Source organism: Eubalaena glacialis, chromosome 18, assembly GCF_028564815.1.
Source record: "Eubalaena glacialis isolate mEubGla1 chromosome 18, mEubGla1.1.hap2.+ XY, whole genome shotgun sequence".
Classification (NCBI taxonomy): Eukaryota; Metazoa; Chordata; class Mammalia; order Artiodactyla; family Balaenidae; genus Eubalaena; species Eubalaena glacialis.
In genome coordinates this window covers 7384358-7406080 of record NC_083733.1, presented here as the reverse complement: position 1 = coordinate 7406080, position 21723 = coordinate 7384358, and the positions used below count along the sequence as shown (strand labels likewise).

The 21723-nt window shown below is 49.9% G+C and overlaps 1 protein-coding gene across 1 annotated transcript in view; it reads left to right on the top strand.

The window, feature by feature from the left end:
* BCO1 (beta-carotene oxygenase 1) overlaps positions 1–19974 on the top strand; it is a 37867-nt gene extending 17893 nt beyond the window's left edge. The window contains exons 6-11 of the mRNA XM_061172919.1: positions 1722–1945; positions 4524–4781; positions 13191–13296; positions 16361–16455; positions 17582–17693; positions 19652–19974. Coding sequence (XP_061028902.1) covers positions 1722–1945; positions 4524–4781; positions 13191–13296; positions 16361–16455; positions 17582–17693; positions 19652–19881 — 1025 coding nt within the window. The 3' untranslated portion in view covers positions 19882–19974. The remainder of the gene's footprint in view (positions 1–1721; positions 1946–4523; positions 4782–13190; positions 13297–16360; positions 16456–17581; positions 17694–19651) is intronic.
* Positions 19975–21723: the final 1749 nt, after the last annotated feature.

The following is a 21723-nucleotide window of genomic DNA, read 5'->3' as shown; positions in this document are numbered from 1 at the left end:
GCCGATTGTGACTGCGTGTTCCTGAGGGGGAGGAGGGCGGGGCTCCTAGCCCTTATTTGTCCAGGACCCTCTTGGGAACCACACCCAGGAGACCAGGCCTCCAAGAGTGGCTGCGCGGGCTCAGGAGACAGTACAGAACTATGAGGGTGCTTGGCTAGACCTTCTGGTTTAGGAAGGCCGGTTTCCATCTGTGATCCCTGCTGGCCCCCCTCCCTCACAGTCCCGTAGAGCGCCCCCCCCCCCCAGCAGATTCCAGGCTCTGCTGGCAGATGGGAGCCCCCGAGGTCAGAAGGTACAATGCTCTTGTTAAATGGAACTCCCATTAATTAAGCCAATAAAGGGATATAGGGTCCCTTTGGGATCCTAGAATGCAGACCTGGGGGTGGTTAGGCATTTGAGTTTGCCACCTCATATTACAGAGGACTGCGGGCCCCAGGGGGATCAGGTGACATGCCCACGGCTCACAGGAGGTACCCTCTGCACACCTGGTCCAGGCTGGCAGCTTCGCTGGGATTCACACCTGTGTCCTGCCTCCCAGGCCAGGGTGACTTCCCTTTCAGTTTGCTTTGTGTTCCATTGTTTGGTGAAGAAAAGAACTACCCCACAAACCCAGAGCATCCCTCCCACCAGCCAGCTGTTTACAGTGGGCACAGGTGGCCACAAGAAAGGTGGCGACGCTTGCATGTAACTCATTATAACCCAGCCCCAGGCCTGGGTGGGGAGGCCTTTTGGCCAGCGGGCGACTCATCCTTGCAGAGGGATAAGAAAGCACCTTCGTGGTGGATGTTGAGCAAGGTACTTGGACTCCTGCAGGATTCCCTTTGGTCTCTCCCTTGCCTCTAATAACAGAGTAGGCAGCCAGGCTAAGGGACCTGTTTCTTTTCAGCTTAACCCTGTGCCTTTGGCTGTAATGATGGAGCGTCCCACCAAGCCCTAGCTTCCCACCTGTAAAATGGGAATCCTACAGCCTACCTTGACTGTCACAATCTGTCACATTACCAAAGGCACTTAGTCTCATTCCCAGGTGTTTCAGAACGGGCAATGCCAAAAGAAATTCATAGAAACCCCGTGAAATACACGTCAAATGATGGTTCTCAGCAACATGTCAAAGCTTAACCTTGGGAAGCTAACCCCCTGCCTGGGAGCTTGACGGAAATGCAGGGCCTCGGGCCCCACCCCACAGGCTGAGTCACACCCCACGTTTTGTCATGACCCCCAGATGATCCGCGTGCACGTGAAAGCGAGGAACATTGCTCCAGAGCAGGGGCTGGCAAACGTTTTCCGTAAAGGTCCACAAAATAAGTATTTGAGGCTTTGCCGCCTGTATGGTCTCCGCTGCGTCTGCTCAACGCTGAACCTCGAAAGCAAAGCAGCCGTGGACCCTGCAGGGGCCGCGGTCCAGATAAACCTCTATTTAGAAAGCAGGTGGAGGCTGGGTTAGCCCCGTGCTGGAGTTGCACACGCCTGGCCCAGAGGCCCAGTGGTCCAGAGGCCCAGAGCCTGGGGATGCAGTGGTTTGGATGCCAAACCAGATCTCACGGGGGAAGGGCCCCGTCCCTGCATCAGCCAGGCCGCAGCGCCTTCACCCGGTTTGTTGTCGGCTCTCATTCGAAGGTTCTTCTCAGCGGCCGGGTGGGTTTGAGAGGCCGCGCTGCGGGAGACGGTGGCCCTGTCGGGGGCCGCGAGGCCCTGCACCGTCCCTGAGGCTGGCTTCTCTCTAGAGGGCGGGAAGAAGGGGCTGAGCCCCCTGAAACACATGGAGGTGTTCTGCTCCATCGCCTCCCGCGCGCTCCTCTCCCCGAGCTATTACCACAGCTTCGGAGTCACCGAGAGCTACATCGTTTTCCTCGAGCAGCCTTTCAAGATGGATATCCTCAAGATGGCAACCGCCTACATCCGGGGCGTGAGCTGGGCTTCCTGCCTGGCTTTCCACAGGGAGGACAAGGTAAGGCAGGGCCGGCGACCCCGCCGCACGAGGACGGCCAGAGCAAGGTGGAGGTCAGCAGGCAGGGGCGGCTCTGGGAGGGAGGCCGTCAGCTGCCACGCAGTCTCCCCAGAGGCATGAGCCGACCTTCCAGCGAGTTCTGAAGCTGGGATGGTCCTTCACAGTGGTCCCCAGTTAGGGCAAGGGGTGGGCCTTTGTGCCCCGACGTCCATAAGTCAGTAGAGCAGACCATCCCCAGAAGAGCGTGTGACCTTGGGCGAGGCAGCCTCATCAGCCAAGGCAGCCCCTACTCGCCCAGCAGCAAAGGGACTGCTCCTCAGCCCTGACCCACACCTGGCCTCCTCCAGCCTCCACCATCCGTTGACAAGGCCCTTTCAGCATCCCTCTGGGGGCGGGGAGGGGATGTCACAGATCATTTAGACATCATGATGAAAGAGCGTCCCACCGGATGGTGTAACAGAAACGTCTTCAATTTAGGTACACCTGAGTGGAGTGCTCAGAATATCTGTGTGCCTGTATGTACACGTACCTCCCTGTATATGTGATGTCTGCATGTGTGTATGTGTATATACACGTGGGTATGAATACATTATTCATGTATAGGCGTATGTATGTATTTATGTGCTATTGTTACTTGTGAAAAATAATCAAGTAATTCTCAGTGTCATCTATTCAAATAGCACACAAGTGTAGAAAGCAACAGGTCAAGTCCCCTTCCTCCTCCCCATCCCCATTCCTCCCGCCGCCCCGCCCAGCCCCCTCCAGAGGGAACCACCACCATCCATTCGACACCCTTCTACTCCTCTTTCTGCGCACCACGTGCATCTTCATGTACCCGTACAAATATGTGTCCCGCGTGTGGCTGCTGCCTCTGTAACGCCTGTATTCTCAAGGAGGAGAGTGAGGTCCTCGAGGGAACAAAGGGGTCAGGTGAGATCCCTCCTCTGCTCAGAACCTTCTGGTGATTTCCCGTCTTCCTCAGAATAAGATCCAAAGGCTTCACTCACCAGCCCATAAAGGCCCACATGCCCTCATCCCAACTGCTGGCTCCCTGCTCACGTGGTCGCCTCCTACACCTCAAACCTGCCAAACACGTTCCTGCCTCAGGGCCTTTGATTTTGTGTCCCCTCCACCTGGAATGTTCTTCCCCAGATGGCTTCCTCCCTTGATCAATCCCGGTCTCGCTCTACCCTCCCCCATCCCTGAGGTCCGTGTGTCTATCACAGACCCCCACCCCCGAAAGGCTTTCTCCACCCCCCACTCCATTTTCTCAGTCGTTCTCATCCATCATCCTTGACATGTTGTATATATTGATCACTGACCCTTGGCCTCATCCCCACTGAAATATACACTCCATGAAAGTGGGCGGGTGGTTTTATTTTATCTCTCCAGTTCCCCAAAAAGTGTCTGACGTGTCTTAGGCCCTCATATGAATGTTTGTGGACTGAATGAGCTGGGCAAGGGGGCCAGCAGGGAGCCAGCGGAAGTGGGTTTGCTCCGCAGGACCATGAGCGTCCCGCCGGCAGGAGTGTCAGAGCCCTCTAGGCCTCCAGTCTGCAGCCCCTGGGGACCTCTGGCCCTGGAGAGTCCCACAGTGAGAAGACAGAGCCCCCGAGGACGAGGACGGGGCACAGAGCCCTGGGAAGGGCTTTGGAATGCATTTGGAGAACTTTCCGAGAAGTCCCTGTGGCTGACCCTGGGATTGGGTTTATGGGGAAGAAAGCCTACAATAACCATGCCTGTGTTCACCTCCCCAAACCCTCCCTCCCTCCCAATGCCCTCCTCCTCTGTACACTACTCCTCACCCCTCCCCCACTTAACTTCAAAGCCTGATTCTGGGAAAGGAGAGAAAGAAGCAATGAGCCAGAGGAGGTGGGGAAATGGCAGCCTGGAGCAGCCCCTCCCTCCTTTCAGAAGGAGGATGGTTGGGCCAGAGCTGCCAAACGAAAGAAAACACCCCTTCCCCCTTGGATTAGGCAACTGGGGCTGCAGATATGGCTACTTGCCACCCAGAGTGATACTGCCTGTGACACCCAGAGGTGCATGTGGACGCCTAATGAGCCGATACTCACGTGGGCTCCTTGACTAGACTGGTCACTCAGCACCGCAGCCCTCCAGGGCAGCCAGGTTACTGGGAAAACCACACCTGCGGCGGGCAAAGGTCAGGAGAGGGGACCCAGGAGGGGCTTTAGGGGCGCTGGCCACCAGTGAGACCTGAGGAGCCTTAGAGGGTTGGACCTGACTGTTTCTCCTCAACCTGGCCTTGCCTGGGAGCTGGCCTGTCGCTGCCCACCTGGATCACAGTCAGGTGAAGGCTGGGGAGACGGTACACTCTCAGATCCTGTATCTCCCCAGATACTGTCCTCCTGGTGAGGAAGGGGCCCTGGCAGCAAAGCTTCCCTCCTCCTTCAGCACTTCTGCGTGTGTCTGGAGGTAGTACAGAGAGGCTCATAAAGGGGAGGGAATGCTTCAGGGTCACGAGCAAGTGGATGGCAGGGCTGGGTCTTGTCCCCTGCCTGATGCCACTGTGTTGGGCCTGCAGAGGAAGAGCTGACCACTGATATGCATCTCCTTTCAGACTCACATTCACATCATTGACCAAAGGACGAGGAAGCCCGTGCTGACCAAATTTTACACGGACCCCATGGTGGTGTTTCATCACGTCAACGCCTACGAAGAGGACGGCTGCCTTCTGTTCGACGTCATTGCCTACGAGGACAGCAGCCTTTACCAGCTCTTCTACTTGGCCAACCTGAACAAGGACTTCGAGGAGAACTCCAGGCTTACCTCCGTCCCAGCCCTCAAGAGGTTCGCAGTGCCCCTTCACGTGGACAAGGTAATGGCTTGAGTCCTGGGAGATGTGAGCCCACTCAGGAAGTGACTTGGGCTCTAATTTCGTTAATATTGAAATTCAAAATGAGCTGTTCTTTTTTTTTTTTGGCTGCGTTGGGTCTTCATAGCTGCGTGCGGGCTTTCTCTAGTTGCGGCGAGCGGGGGCTACTCCTCGTTGCGGTGCGCGGGCTTCTCATTGCGGTGGCTTCTCTTGTTGCAGAGCACGGGCTCTGGGCGCGCGGGCTTCCGTAGTTGTGGCACGTGGGCTCAGTAGTTGTGGCTCATGGGCTCTAGAGCGCAGGCTCAGTAGTTGTGGCGCACAGGCTTAGTTGCTCCGTAGCATGTGGGATCTTCCCGGACCAGGGCTCGAACCCTCGTCCCCTGCATTGGCAGGCAGATTCTTAACCACTGCGCCATCAGGGAAGTCCCCAAATGAGCTGTTCTTAAAGAAAGACAGAAAATGCTTTCATTATTTTTGCAAATATGGTATATATTCATGGTAGAAACTTTAGAAAATACAGATTAAGTTAAAAGGAAAAACAATTACCATAAACCCATTGTGGATATATTTGTATTGCCTCCCAAGTCTCTCTCTCTCTATAGATAAATAGATAAGCAAGTAGACAGAAAGATATACATACACAATATATATTGATATGTATGTATATAATATATATACATATTGTGTATATATCTCAAAGCTGTTAAAAATTATGTACAGTATGATTTTCTTTTCTAAAATTAATATTTAACATATAAATACGTATTTCCTAATTTTGGAGAAGAAAATTATACTGTACACAGTTTTTAACAGCTTTAATGAAACATAATTCACATACCATACTATTCACCCATTTTCACTCATTTAAAGTGTACAATTTGGGGCTTCCCTGGTGGCGCAGTGGTTAAGAATCCGCCTGCCAATGCAGGGGACACGGGTTCGAGCCCTGGTCCCAGAAGATCCCACATGCGGCGGAGCAACTAAGCCCGTGCGCCACAGCTACTGAAGCCCGCACACCTAGAGCCCATGCTCTGCAACAAAGAAGCCACCGCAATGAGAAGCCCACGCACCGCAACGAAGAGTAGCCCCGCTCGCTGCAACTAGACAAAGCCCACACGCAGCAACGAAGACCCAACGCAGCCAAAAATAAATAACTAAAATAAATACATTTTTAAAATAAATTAAAAAAATGAAGTGTACAATTTGGGACTTCCCTGGCGGTCCAGTGGTTAAGGCTTTGCCTTCCAATGAAGGGGGTGAGAGTTCAATCCCTGGTCAGGGAGCTAAGGTCCCACATGCCCTGTGGGGCCAAAAAACCAAAACATAGAACAGAAGCAACATTGTAACAAACTAAAGACTTTAAAAAGGGTCCACATTAAAAAAAAAAAATCTCAAAAAAAAACAGTGTTCAATTCAATGGCTTTTAGTATATTCACAGAGTTGAATGTACAGCCATCAGCACAATCAATTTTAAAACATTTTCATTTCCCCAAAAGACACCTTGTACCCTTTAACCATCAGCCCCCCACCCCCCAACCCCCCCCATCCCCCCCAGCCCCAGCTAACCACTAATCTACTTTCTATCTCTGTGTATTTGCCTATTCTAGATATCTCACATAAATGGAATCATACAATATGTAGTCTTTCGTGGCTGGCCTCTTTCACGAAGCATGTTTTCACAGTTCATCAGTGTTGTAGCACGTATCAGGGCCTCATTTTTTTTCATGGCTGAATATGTACATACTATTTTGTATACTGCTATACATACTATTTCCACCTACTTGTATATGTAGACATCTCTCCATGACATTAAATATTCTTCTATGACATCATTTTAAATATTGGCCTGACAGTCCATGGTGGGGATTCATCACCAGTTGCTTACCCGTCTCCCTGATGTTGAACAGTCCTGTTCTTACATTAAAAATGACCCCTGGGCCAGACGTTATCCTTAATTAGGCTGATGCTGCCAGGGCTCTGGGTTTGGTTTTAAAGGCTACAGAGGCTTCTGGCTCCAGAACTTCCTGACTTCATGACTTAATTAATGTAAATGAAACCAAATTCAATTCAATTCAGTTTTTTTTTTTTTTAAAGATTGATTGATTGATTGATTGATTGATTGCTATGTTGGGTCTTCGTTTCTGTGCTAGGGCTTTCTCTAGTTGCGGCAAGCGGGGGCCACTCTTAATCACGGTGCGTGGGCCTCTCACCATCGTGGCCTCTCTTGTTGCGGAGCATAGGCTCCAGACGTGCAGGCTCAGTAGTTGTGGCTCACGGGCCTAGTTGCTCCGCGGCATGTGGGATCTTCCCAGACCAGGGCTCGAACCCGTGTCCCCTGCATTAGCAAGCAGACTCTCAACCACTGCGCCACCAGGGAAGCCCTTCAATTCGGTTTTGATGGCTCATCCTTACTCAATGAACTCTATGTGCCAGGTACTTTGCTAAGCATTGTATTTTCCTTACCTAACTTAATGATCAAAACAATCTATGGGAGAGATCCTCAGGTTAGCCTCATTTTACAGATGAAGAAACTGAGGCTCAGAGAGGTTAAGGAATGTGCCCAAGGTCACACAGCCCAGTGGCAGAGCCAAGATTGGCTCTAAACCCTTCCTTGGAGCTGGTAAGGGGTATAACTCTGCTGATCTCCCAAGCAGGCCTAACTCCTGGAAAGAGTCCCAGAGGGTCACCCTGACCTCTCTCAGAGCCCTGCAGGCCTAGGGAACAGAAGACACTCCTACATGCCCAGGGAGGCTTCTCCCACCCTCCAGGCTCCTCCATGCAGGAGTTCAGGCACCTCCCAACCAATGGGCGGAAGACCCGCATCTGAACCCAGCTTTGTCCAACTCCAGAGCTGGGTCCTTTCTCCTCTCTCCAGCATTTCCCCATCTGCAGTCATTTGTGTATCTCTGTCATGATTTTCACCGTACTTCCTATCACCTCTGTTAACATTTACAAAATCATGTTTTCATTTAAATCAACTCTCTCTTTCCTTAACTCATGTGGAAGGAAACCTATCACGACCCAGTGGAAAGCCAGCATTGCGCGCTGTGGATGGAAGTGCAGATGAGCATGAAGGGCTGGTAATAAGCACAGGTCCTGAGCTCTAGCCTGATGCTGTTGCTCTAGCCAAGACCTGATCTCTTCCTTAAAGAGAACATTGGAAAAGTATTAGGTGTCAAAGACATAGTGGCACTTAACTGAGACTCTCGCCTTGACCCAGTCGGAAAGATTGGAAGAGAAAAAGGGATTAACTTTCTCCCCATGTGATTCAGGGCTATTGAATGAACGGCCGTGTCCCACAAAATCATCATCTGGGCCACTGGCCTCTGTGCCCCTCACTCTGGGAAGTTCCATAGTGCAGTGCTTGGGGTGTCTCCTGGCTCCAGGATGCAATGGGGGTGTCACAAAGCACACAGGTGGCAAATCCTGAGGCCTGCCCACCTCCACCCCACCTCCCACCCCACCCCCACCTTGTGGAGGCCTCAGCCTGTGGATGATACACAGAGAGGAAACACTCCCTTCCGCTGCCCACACACTGCAGGATTTTATAACCTTTTATCAAGCTCTAGAAATGATTTGCTTCCTTGGAACCAAGCTAATAAGTCTAGCACGTGTATTTTAAAAAGGCACTGCGTGAGCCGTCTGCAAAGAAGAGCGGGCGCTGGGAAGGGTAGCTCTGGCCACGCTTTTTTTTTTTTTTTTTAATTAATTAATTTATTTATTTTTGGCTGTGTTGGGTCTTGGTTTCTGTGTGAGGGCTTTCTCTAGTTGCCGCCAGCGGGGGCCACTCTTCATCGCAGTGCGCGGGCCTCTCACTATCGCGGCCTCTCTTGTTGCGGAGCACAGGCTCCAGACGCGCAGGCTCAGTAGTTGTGGCTCACGGGCCTAGTTGCTCCGCGGCATGTGGGATCTTCCCAGACCAGGGCTCGAACCCGTGTCCCCTGCATTGGCAGGCGGATTCTCAACCACTGCGCCACCAGGGAAGCCCTGGCCACGCTTTTTAATTGCTGTTTATTGTCCCTTAAAAATGTCTCCTTGCTTCACTTTCAAGTTGCCCCACCTGCGTGTTGAAAGGGGAAAGTCGAGCTACAGACATGGCCTATGTGTCCAGGATCCGGCAGCTCTGATTCCATCCCGTCCAAAAGCATATTAGGGAAGGGCCTTAGGGGATGCCGCCCTTTCTCAAATGCCCTTCAGTCTGGGGCCTTTGCACGTTGCTGTCCCTCTGCCTGCAACCCTGTCCTCTTCCCGTGAGACCTCTGCTCCTGTCCCGGCTGCAGGTTGGACTTACCTGGGGGCTCTGAGACCAGCCCAGTGAAGGCACAACCTCCAGGGGATTCTAATCCCTGCTCATCCTTCAGGTCTGGCATCCTGACTCCCTCAGTGGGTTTGTACATTCTAATGGCACCTGCAGATCTTTGCTCACATTGATGGCAGGTATAATGAGCTTCCTGTTAAAGCTCCCAGAGGGCTGGGACTCTTGGTCTTGTCAGCAGTTTATCCCCTGGACCCATCACAGGGTCTGGTACTCAGAGGGTTCTCATTAAGCCCTTAGATATTTTAAATAAATGAATGAACGATGAATGAATGAAAAAGGTGAAGCAAGATCTCTAAAAGGGCACAAGGTCTTCCTTTAGCGCTTGGAACATTTCCCAAGTGGAAAGTGCCTTCCACATAGAATGGGCTATACTGAAGTGTGTTCAAAAGTCTGGGGCCTCCCAGCTGCCCCAGCTTCTCTGGCGTTTGGGCCAGCTGGGGTCAAAGGAAGGAGGGGGCCACTGGCACCCTCTGCCTGTTTGTGTAGGGTGGTGCGGGGGTTGTTTAAGGTGGGGCTGGGCCCCAAGGGGTGTGGGCGGTACAGACAGTCCCTGCCAGCCACCCTGCCCTCGTCCTGCAGGGCTCCAGGAGGGGGCGGGGCTGGCATCTTGGAGCTAGAAGGGGTGGTTCCAACTCCTGGCTCAGTAGATTTGGTTTTTGTCTTGTTTTCAAATGCAAAAATGAAGACCCAATAATGAGAGAAGCCACCATTTCTCGAGAGCTCACTCTGTGCCCGGCCCTGTGTCAGATGCCTTTTCTGCTCTTAGACCCAGGCCAGAGGGGCCCCCTGCTCTGGCCTTTCTCCATCAGTGTCCCTTCTTCACTGGGTGAGGAATTCACAGGGCCACAGGGTGTCCACCCAGAGGGGCACCCTTCCGACCCCAACTGTGACCTGGGATCCCTGAATTCCCTGCACAAATGACCCAAGCCAGCCTGCAGCAGCTGCCTCTGTCCTCCTAAGGGCAGGCTGTGCTGCTGGATGCAGCCCTCAGGCCCACCAGGGAGGCCCGGGCTGGCTGGGGCTTCCGTGCAGTGGGAAGAAAAGGAGGAGGGAAGCCTGGGCCCAGCGGCCAGCCTTCACTCTGCCAGATGCTTCTAGCTCAGAATGCCAAGGAGTCCTGGAATTCTGAATTCACATGCATCCTTCCAGACCAGCACTGGGCACTAGAACCTGCTGCAATGAAGGAATATTCTCTGTCCAAGCAGTAGCAGCCAGATACCTAGGCTACTGAAATGTGGCCAGTGCAGCCGAGGAAGGGAATTTTAAATTTCATTTAATTTAAATTTAAATAGCTACGCATGGCTGGTGGTGTTTGCCGTATCAGGCAGCACAGTTCCACAACATTATGAAGCTCTGTGCATAAAGGAAGGCGGGAGAGAACGGTATTTTACTTAACAATTTGATATATGTGGACATAGGTTTGGTGGGCCTCTGCTCTCATCCTGGGTCCTGAAAATTTTTGGCCCTGTGAAATGCTCTGCATGCTTCTCACCGAATCTGTATGACAGTCCTTGGGGTTATTTATCATCCCCGTGACTGTAGATGAGAGAGACAATAACTTGCCCAACATGGCAGAGTCATCCAGAGGATTTGAGTTGGGATTTGAATGCATGTCTGTCTGGCTCCAAATTACTGACTACGATGGTCTGGCCCTGGATCAGGTGTTTTCATAACCATTATTTAATTTAATCCTAACCACAATCCCCAGACGCAGGTCAAAGGGACCTTCGCTTGTACTCGCCACCCGTCCAAAAGTTACAGATTGCCCCCCTTTATACAAACGAGGAAGCAGGCTCAAGTTCACGTAGGCTGCGGGAGGCCTGCTCAAGTTCACGTAGAAAGCTCTACAGTCATACTTCACACCCAAGGCTGCCAAACTCCAAAGCCAGTGTTTTGCGGGATTATTGAGATTACTGCTTCTCATGGGAGTTCCCTCGAGTTGAGGAATTTCAAAGCCAGACTGCAGGATTTCGTTGAATTCTGGCTGGAAGGTGATTTCTTCCCACAGTTGAGCACATTGGCCAGAGAAAGCTGCCAAGTCATGTTCATTACTGCTGTGTGTGGAAAAATTCACAGTTTATGCCTCAACCAGTCTGACTAGTTTCATGCTGCAGCTAGAAAACGTCTCTGCGGACTGACTCCCTGAGAATCAAGCCCGGGACATGCACAAGAGGCCTGTGGCTGCCTCTTGACTAGCAAGGCACAGGGCAGGGCCTCTCACATGGGGGGCTGCACATACAGATGAAGGCAAACAGAGCTTCTGCTTCCAAGTCACCCGATGTGCTAGGCGCTACACGACCTTTTCACGCCCTTCATTTGATTTTTACAAGCACCTGCAAAGCACATGTTCTGCCCCTTAAGAGTTGAAGGAAAAGCTCATTAAGTCATGCATTTGCTCATTCCTTCAGCAGTTACTTCCTGGGAGCTGACTATGTGCCATGCACTGAATAAAATCTGATCACTGTCTTCACAGGGAAGACAGCATGAAAGAAGGAAGCAGGTCCATAAAGGAGATAACTACAGCTTGGGACACATGCCTTGGAGACACTGCAGACTAACTTGTCAGGGAAAGGGATGTTTGAGCCGAGAACTATGGGATGGGAACCCGCCAGCCTCAGAGGCTTTGCTTTGCCTGCTGCCTGCAGTGCTTTTGCTTCTGAGCAGAAGAATCTCAGTGCGAAGCTCTGGGCCCAGCCTCTGCTCCCCTCTGTGTGACCTTGGGCAAGCCACTTTCCTTCCCTGGGCCTCAGTTTCCTCTTCTGTTAATTGGGATCGCCCTAAACAAATCTCAGAGGGGCCCTACGGTTCAGCTTCTAGGATGCAGTAAATTTCCCACCTTCTCAGCAAAAAGCTGCTATTGTTCAAATAGGTTTGTTTTCATTATAAAAGCTTATTTTGGAAAGTAGAGAAAAGTTTAAATGAGAAGTCAGACGTGACCATAATTCTCCTCCTGTAACTCCATGAATGCAGAGATTTGTGGCCTTGTTCCTCCTTCTCCTCCAGTGCCTGACCTGAACTCACCCCCAGGGGTAGTGGCAGTAGTAGTAGTAAAAATAATAATAATAATAATACAATTATGTTATCAATAGCAGTTAACATTTATCTAGCATTTACCGCTAACCAGGCCCTCTTATAAACCAACTGCATGGATTATTTTATTTAATCTGCATAATAACTCAGAGATGCACATACTATTTATACGATGCTTGTGCTATACCTCATTATACAGATGGGGAAACTGAACTTCAGAGATACCAAGTAAGTTGTTCAAGGTCCCATAGAGAGTATGTGGGGACACAGGGAGTAGTAGATGCTCAATAGATATTTAATTAATTGTATTCGGTCTCTCTCCTGGGTTACAACGATGATGGCAAAGTACTGAACAAAGTCTGATTGTCACTTGAGACCAAGAGATGTCCTTGATAGATATTTTTCTCCCAAGTAATTTTTATTGCATGTTTGTTTTCTTTTCAACAGGGGTACATTTTCATAGGAGAAAATACTGAAAATCTAGAAAAGCCTAGAAAAAGAAATGAGTCTCCATAATCCCACTGCATGCTATATTGTTACTATTTGGTATTTCTCCCAGGCTCTTTTCAATGTAATTTCTTTTTCTTTCTCTTTGTTTAACATGGTTGAGCTCAGGCTGTGTATGGAGTTTACTCTGCTGCTTTTTTCACTCAGTATTCTATCATGAGCATTTCACATGTTATTATGAACTCTTTATAAACACCTTTTTAATAACTGATGCAGCCTTTTACAGGTGAATCATCCAGTATTTAAAAAGCGAGAACTTATAAGTACATTAATTCACCTGTGAGGGATCAGGCAACCCAGAGTAGAAGAAAAGATCCAGGGTTTTTAGGGCCCCCCTTCTACCACCCACCAGCTTTGCCCTCTTCGGGGAGTCACTTCCAGCCCCCCGTTCTCATTTTTGTCTGAAAAGACCAATCATATAATAGCTGCTTCCGGTGGTTAATGTGAGGCCAGAACAAGGTGACAGACACTAAAGCATTTTTTAACATGTGCACAGTAAAACAAATATTTGTTCTGGACACCAAGTTTTTATTTTTCTGGAAAACCGATTCTTTCAGAATGCAGAGGCGGGCTCCAATTTAATCAAACTGTCATCTACAACAGCAAGAGCCCTGAAGGAAAAAGAGGACCAAGTCTACTGCCAGCCGGAGTTGCTTTATGAAGGTAAAATGCATCCTCTCTCCTGTGTTTAGGGAGGGGCTGAATGTCCTCTTTATATGATACCTCTTTCTGATGCAGAGGAGATGTGTGTGGACGAGGGGCTGAGAGGAAGGCTGTTGGGACGCCCAGGGGAAGGCATCTGGGGACACTGCTCTTTCATGTATCTTCATACCCCTCCCAGGGAGGTACTCGGGTGGTCGTTGGACCCAGGGACTTTCACGGCTAGCCTTTCAAATGCTTCCGTGTTTTTTTTTGTGTTTGTTTGCTTTCTTTTTAAAAGTTTATTTTAGTTTTTTGAATTTAAATTTTTTATGCAGTTTTTAAAGGTTACTTTCCATTTACAGTTATTACGAAGTATCGGTTGTATTCCCTGTGTTGTGGAATACATCCTTGAGCCTGTCTTACACCCAATAGTTCGTACCCCCCTCTCCCCCACCCCTATATCGCCCCCCTCAACTGGTAGCCACTAGTTGGTTCTCTGTATCAAATGCTGCTGTGTATTGAACGCTGACTTACTGAAAGTCATGGCATGTGCAGATTTCTACCTGTGCACACTGAGAACACCCTGCAGAATCGGTGCTATCAGCACCGTTTGCCAGAGGAGAAAATTGGGCCTCAGAATGGCTGAGCTACACCCAGAACACAAACCCCCTCGGAGAGAAGCACCCACCAGAGCAGGGCGTCCCGATGTGGGCACTGCTGATACGGGGGCCGGGTCATTCTTGCGGTGAGGGCTGCCCTGGGCATCGGAGGATGTTGAGCGGCGTCCCTGGCCTCCAACCTGATTGAGAACCACTGCCCTAGCATAGAAGCCCGTGGGGTGGGGACCGTGTTTGTGTGCTCAGTGTTGTCACCGGCACGTGACAGAAGTCTGGCTTAGAGCAGGGTGTGCTCAGTACTTAAGCGTGGAATGAACAGGCCTGCCCAGGACAGGGCTGGGGAGCGGCGGGCGGGGCTCTAGGCTGGGAGCCCGGCTCCCCATATCGCTGCCCCACGCCAGGGCCAGGCGTCTGGAAGGACAGTCCTGGGGACTCTGCTAGGACGACCTCAGATTTGCCCACTAAGAACCACGTCTACACATGGCATCCCACGGATCCCATAATGGGTTCTGTGTGGTGCCCCAGCCTCTCAGAGTCTTTGGAAGTGAATATAGACATGTCGTCCCCATTCTTAAGGCATCAGCTTCCATCTCTGCTCACGTGTCACTCACACGGGCAGATGGAGGAGTAAAACACTACGGTCGTTTTATTTCTGGGAAGGGAATTCTTGTTTATCGTAGCAACCTTGGGCAGCGCTGAAAAGCATGACCGTAGACAAATCCTTCATAATCCCTCCACCTGTGACGGCCGTTTGGAAACATCCATTCAGTCTTTCCATCACGTAGGCATTGCTTGGCGCATGCCAGGCCCTCTTCTAGGGGCTCCCCAACTTCCTGTCCTTTCCTCCCCAGTCTCATCCTGTTCTTATCACGTTAGGTGAGTCCATGCATGTAAGGGGCTTAGCTGAGGGCCTGGCCCGCAGTGAGGGTCCAGCTAAAAGCAGCCGTGATTAGAACACCTCTAAGAGGCAGGGGCTGCCACGTACTGTTCATGCTTTAGAACCGAGGACAGCAGAGCTGAGAATAATTCGATAACTTGCCTGAAGTTATGCAGCAGAGCCAGCATCTGAACCCAGGCTTCACTGACTCGAAAAACCCTTAACCTCTGCATTTACGGTTATACAAAATGCATACCGTACCATCTAGAATGTTCTGAAATGTCTTCTTCCACTTAATGAATGTAGCCTGGGAATTTTCCCACATCCCAAAGATTCTTCAAGAGCATGGCTTTAATAGCTGGACAATAGAATAGAATAGAATTCACAGGGATGAATCACATTTTACTTAACCATGGGCGTATAGCTGGTCATTTACAGAGTGGAGGAAAGGGGGGTACCAGACCAGGTGCGAGGGACCCAGGAGCATCACAGGGAGTCTCAGACCTACTCTGGGACCAACAGTGGGCATCTTTTTTCTGAGTTGAGTGTGTGGGTGGTCCCTCGTCCTCATGTTCATCTTGACCTGTCTCTTGGGAATTTCGTGATTACTCGCCTGTGGGATTGGACATCTTCCCTTCTTAGTTCTCCACCCCACTTCCCTCCCCACTGAGCCTGATAACCATTTATGCCCTGGGTCCTCTTCAGGAGGCTTTTATGGGGCACATGTTTCCATCTCTGCTTCTTCTTTTCTTGGACATTATATTTTCACCAGCAGTTGGCTCCAACTATCTGCAATATTTCATAAGAGGGACTTTCATTTCAATATTCAGACTTAGAAATTTAATTTGACACAACAAGCATATATAAATATATATACATGGAAATGGACACATTTTCAAGGCTTTTTGGATTACAAAAGTAATAGGTATAATGCAAATTTCACACAATGAGAAACTTAGAATGGACAGTACAAACTATAAACCACCATGAGGAAGTTATCACCCCAGCAATGCTTCCAAACTTTTTCTCTTCATTTATAACACAGTGGAGATAATTCCATAAGCAGCCTTTTACATTTAATCTTATGATGTAGACATTTCCCCATGTTATTATAATTCTTTGTAAATGTTACTTTTGTATAATGTTATTATATGATTTTACCAGATTTATTTAAATATTCCCCACTGATGCTCCTTCCACGGCTTCAGAAGTTTCTGTTCACACCCACACATGTGCATGCACACACTTTTTTTTAAAAGAGCTTTAAAAAATTGCAGTAGCCTCTGATTTTAATCATGCAATTTTCTTTGATTTCTATCTTGGATAATTAAAGATGTTTATACACTTAAAAACCCAGGTCTATCTTACCTTGCTCTTAATGGAGCTTCTCATGGAGCTGGGGTAGTTATCAGAAGTTCCCTCCTCCTGCCCAATGATCACCCTTGATCCAATCCAGGGCCTGAATCAAGTTCAGGGATCCTGGCTTGGGAACCATTTTTGTGAAAAGGATGCCCGGCCTGGATGCCACAAAAGACAGGTGGTCCCAGTTCTCGGTGAAGGGGGCTTTGTCAGCTGTGTCATTTCTCTCTAGGCTTAGAGCTGCCTCGGATCAATTACGCTCACAACGGGAAGCGATACCGCTATGTCTTTGCTGCTGAAGTCCAGTGGAGCCCCATCCCAACCAAGGTACTAGTCCTTGGGAGATGGCAGCCTATAACCATCGTGTCTGTCTGCAAAGCTGAGTTCCCAGGTTCTCAGGGAGGTCAGAACCGAGGTCCCCTTGGGGTGGGAGTAAGTCAGAAAGTGACGTCAGCTTGGGACAAAATACACTGGAAGCAACAATGGACCATCCAGGAGAGGGAATTGCACCCAATGGGCTGTCGCTCAGGAAAGATGTGGTGGCTGGAGTTTATCCGTTGATTTCTTTTTTGGATGCATGTTTATTGAGCACCAGCTATGTGCTACAATGTGGTAGGCACTGAGGAAAAGGAAGTGAACAGGGAGATCCCAGTTCCTGCCCTCAAGGAACTCACTGTCTCAAGCAGAGAGGATAGAGCTGAAACTAGGAGGATTTACTATTTTTTTTTATTAACTTATTTTTAAATTGAAGTATAGATGATTTACAATATCGTGTTAGTTTCAGGTGTACAGCATAGCGATTCATATTTTGGTTTTTAAACTGCTATTTGTTTGAACACTTGCTGTTTCCCAGGGACCATGCTGAGTGCTGTACAGACATCAGTTTTCCTTAGTAGCTTCATTTTTTAGTAATAAAATGGAAAATCTTTTTTTTTTAAATGCAAGCTGTGCAGAAATGTACAAAGCAAAAAATTAAGGTTCCCACACACACATACGCACACCCCGAGTCACTCTCCACTAATCCCACACCCTCGGGGGAAAGAGGCCTATTAGAGATTGAGAGAAGGCCAGGGACTCACACTTTTAAAACAACAAAGGAATCATATTATACTTTAAAGGTTTGCATTGAATACTTTAGTTTATCTAATGTGTATAAAAATTGCAATATAGTGCCAAGTACCAGATAAATCCAGGGATTTTATTTCTGAAAGAATTCAGTGTGTACTGTCAGCTCTGCAGTGGCGGGAAGACCTTTGCTTAAAGTCGGAGGAGGAAGCGAGCTGCTTTCGTTTCTGTTGTTACACTGACCAGAGGCAGATGCCATTTGGGGTCTACGTTCGCCAGTGTCAGAGTGCACTCCCCTCTCTCTGGGGCCTTGATGCCTTCCTATTCGCAGGGAATAAGCATGCTCTCCAACCGCTCATTCCCATGTTTCTCCCCTTCGGACGCGCAGATAATAAAATACGACATTCTCACGAAGTCGTCCTTGAAGTGGGGAGAGGCGCACTGCTGGCCGGCGGAGCCGGTGTTCGTGCCCACACCGGGTGCCGAGGACGAGGATCACGGTAAGCCTCCGGGAAGGGCAGCCCACTTGCTGCACTGTGCGTGTGATCACTCCTCAAACAGAGACGTCGTTCGGGGGCAGTGACCGCCCCCCATCACACAGCTGGGGGAGTCATGCTTTGAAGCCCAGGTGTGTCTGAGTCCAAAGCTGTGGGATGAGGGAGTCCCCCAGCCCACCCCCACTTCTGACACCAGCTGCAAGTTCGGGGGTCCCCAAGACCACCCTCAGTTTCAAGAGGAGGACTCACAGAACACACCGAAAGCTGTTGTACTCATGGTTACGGTTTATCCCGGCGAAAGGGTGCAGATTAAGAGAAGAGGCGAGTGGGGCAGGATCCAGGAGAGTCCTGTGCATGGGGTTTCCGCTGGTCCTCTCCTGCGGGGGGTAGGACCACGCCAACTTCCCCAGCGACGTCCACGGAGTGTGGCCAACCAGGGAAGCTCTCCAAGCCCTGTGTCGGAGCCCCTGTGGGGCGTGGTCATGCGGACATGGTGACCTCCAGTCTTCGGCCCCTCTGGAGGTTGAGCTGACACCTGTGGCCCAGGCCTCCCCCTAAATCACTTTGCTAGGATGGGTTATATGCAGTGGCCCCAGGTAAACAAAGGCACTCTCGTCAGACCGTCAGTCCAAGGGCTTAGAGGTCATCTCCCAAGAGCAGAAGGTCAAACCTCCCTTCCGAGGTGATTAAACTGTTTGCGACACAAAAGCCCACTTCCTTTCCACGGAGCAGCACTACCCTTGCCCAGAGTGTAGAATCTTGGTTTTAAAATCCATTGCAATGGCTGCGTCTGAATTTGTAACTCCTCTAAGCATGTAAGTTTTCCGTGGAGCACCTAGAATTGTTTGTGGCCCTCCTCTCTTGTCCAGGTTTCCACCTGACCAAATGGTCCTTTCCCTCTTTGATTCTGTCTTTGCCCCAGAAATGCCCTGCCCACCCCCTAGGGATGCTAAGGAGGGTACTAGAAGCCTGGGTGGGGCTGCCCACACCTCTGGGGAAGGGCAGGCTGCCCCGCTAAGCCTGCCAGCTGCTTCCCTCAGGTGAGAAGGGAGTGGTTTTCTACCTGGGTGGTGTCTTCCTATCGACCTGCACTGCATGCCAGGTAAGGGACCCTGTGTCACTGTCACCTCCAAGGTGGGGGATGGTTGGTGCCACCTCCTGCTGAGGCTGGCCTCCCCCTGGGCTGGGCAAGTGCGTCCTGCACAATCTCTTGTGGGCGGGGAGCAACCTGGTCTTCATTCCACCAAAGGAGAGGCTCAGAGAGTGAGGTACCTTACCCACGGTCGGTCACACGCCCAGTGCATACAGAGGAGGGTTGAATTCAAGCCGATCTGACCTCAGCTGCCCTCAGCCACTCTGAAACCCGGGAGGCCTTGGGAAGAATCACACATATTTGCTGGAAGTTTACGTGCACTATTTCATTTAGCCCTCTGTCCCTTGAGAGTGGGTATTTAGAATATTCCCATTTTACAGAGGGGAAAGCTGCACATGCATGAGATGAGTTGGACTCATTCAAATGCCATTTGAGTGCAACTGGTCCGGGTTTAGCCGAGTGACGGATATTAGCCTAAGTGCAGCGTCAAAGCTGATTCTCTATAACTGGAGTTTCTAAATAGTAGGAAAATAGCCATTCTTCAGTGCATGTAATGATTTACAAAGTGCTTTCATAACTGACCGTGCAAGATCCTCTCAGCAACCCTCTGAGGGTGGGGAGGATTATCCCCACTCTACAGATGAAGAGACTGAGGCTCAGAAAGGTGAGGGGACTGGTTCAGCCAAGCCTTCCGATTTCCCTGGCCTTTCCCTTCTGCTCCCACAGAATATCAAATTCGCTTCCCTTCTGTTTTGATTAGATACTTACATTCAAAGGACAGAGAGATAGAGCTGAGAAACTTATCCCCCCAGCTGGACCAGGTTCAAGGCTGCACTTTTACAAAGTGTCTCTTTTTGTTTCCCCAAAGGGATTATCTTATCAGCCATTGTCTCTACCGATCCCCAGAAGCTGCCTTTTCTGCTGGTTCTGGATGCCAAAACTTTTACAGAATTGGCTCGTGCCTCCGTTGATGTAGAGATGCACCTGGATCTCCACGGGCTGTTCATCCCAGGTGCCAACTGGGATGCAGGGAAGCAGGCCCCTTCCCGGGAGGAGCAGGACAGGGCTGCTGAGCGCCGTGTGGCCCCAAGGACCTGACTGGGTGGGGGCCTGGGCCCTGGAGAACGGCTCTACCAGCCTCAAGGGTGGTCCCTCCCTGGGTGGGGGGCAGGGGGGCCCTTCATTTTATTTTGCACTTATTCTTTCCATGGTTGCTTTGAGACAAAGTTACGGAAATAGAGCTTTTATCAGTATCTTTTCTTTCATTTTATTTTGGCCGTAAGAACCTTGTTTGAAAGTTGATCAAATATTTATTGATTAGCTCTAGCACTTCTAAAAGCCCCTTTCCTTTAGTATAAAGACCATGACCATGAATCAGCAATTGTATTAAGGCACATAATCATTGCTCCTAGAATGGGCAGCCACTGACCCATTGGAGAAGAGACACAGAAATATTTATCGTTGCTCCTCCCTCCCCACCTTTCTTTCCCTTCCCTCCCTCCCTTCTTTCCCGTGGACTAGATCGTGAGTTCTAGCTTTCTCAACCCTGCGCTGTTAGTAGACTACGTGACCCAGAAGGCGTGTCCTTTGTGGTCATTCCATGCAAGGCGTGGCGTAATACAAAATAATAAAACTTTAAAGGCTTTTCAGACCTTATTTTAATCTTACATGGCTTCTTTCCTCTGAAGATCTTCTAAGGCAGTAAAACAAGGGGCAGAGCTAGACGGTTCATAGTCCACCAGGTGCCTCATTGTACACCCAGTGGGACAGCAGGCTGGTGTGGGCGTCCCCCACTGCAGGAGGGTATGGAGGGGCTGGAATCCAGGATTGAGTCCTGTCTTGCCCGATGCTGAGAACCAGGGTGGCGAGGCGTGCCAGAGACGTACAGGAAACGGGGTCCGGCCAGCAGAATTCCTTGGAGATTCATCCAAGTTGTTGTTGTTTTGCTTTCCTTGTATTTATTTATTTGGCTGCGTCGGGTCTTAGTTGCGGCTCCCGGGCTTCTCTCTAGTTGTGGCGCATAGGCTCCAGAGCACGTGATCTTAGTTGCCCCGCGGCATGTGGGGTCTTAGTTCCCCGACCAGGGATCGAACCCCCATCCCCTGCATTGGAAGGCGGATTCTTTACCACTGGACCTCCAGGGAAGTGCCATCCAAGTTGTTGTTTGTTTTCATCCAAGTTGTCCTGTGTTGGGTATGTTTTATTCACTACTCTATCCTCTAGAACACTGCCTGGTAGATGCAGGCTCTACCAACAAATTAACTATTTGTTGAACGAATGAATTCCGCCAACAAAGAAATCCAACTCCATAATGTACCAAAAAGGGACGGATATTTAAAAAAAGAAAAAAAGAAAAGGATATTTTACTGAAGATCTCCTGGGAAGACAAGGAAGACAGTTCACATGGAACACCACCCCCAAATTCCCCACAAGGGTTCCTCTCCCAGCTGTCCCTGATCTCTCCTCTCTTTCTTCCCCTGTTGGTTCCTCAAAAACTCCTCTACCATCCCAGCATTTCCATTTCATGCTCAGCTCATAGATCCCATTAAACAAAAACCCAAACTCCGTGGATGGCAGAATGAAGACCATCTACTCTTCTCCTCTGGAGACCTCAGTACTTCCAGCCTTGATAAGATGGATTGGGAGGAAATGTCAACCATGGTGGCCTAAGAAACATGTGATGGAGGCCTGCATTTGGGTGGCAGGAACGGAAAAGAGTTGACAAATGGGACAGTCGCTCACCTATTCGTTATTCTACTTTAAACGTTTGAGAAGAGGGTGGTATTTAAAAAATGCTTCCCCACCGCTATTCTACTGAATTCCCATTGCCAAACAGCACCCAGACCTAGTCATGAAAAAGGACGCAGTTCTGCGGGGAAGAAAAGTATGTCCGTGGTTTGTTTTCCTTGTTTAGGAAGACAGGTAAAATACCAGACCAAT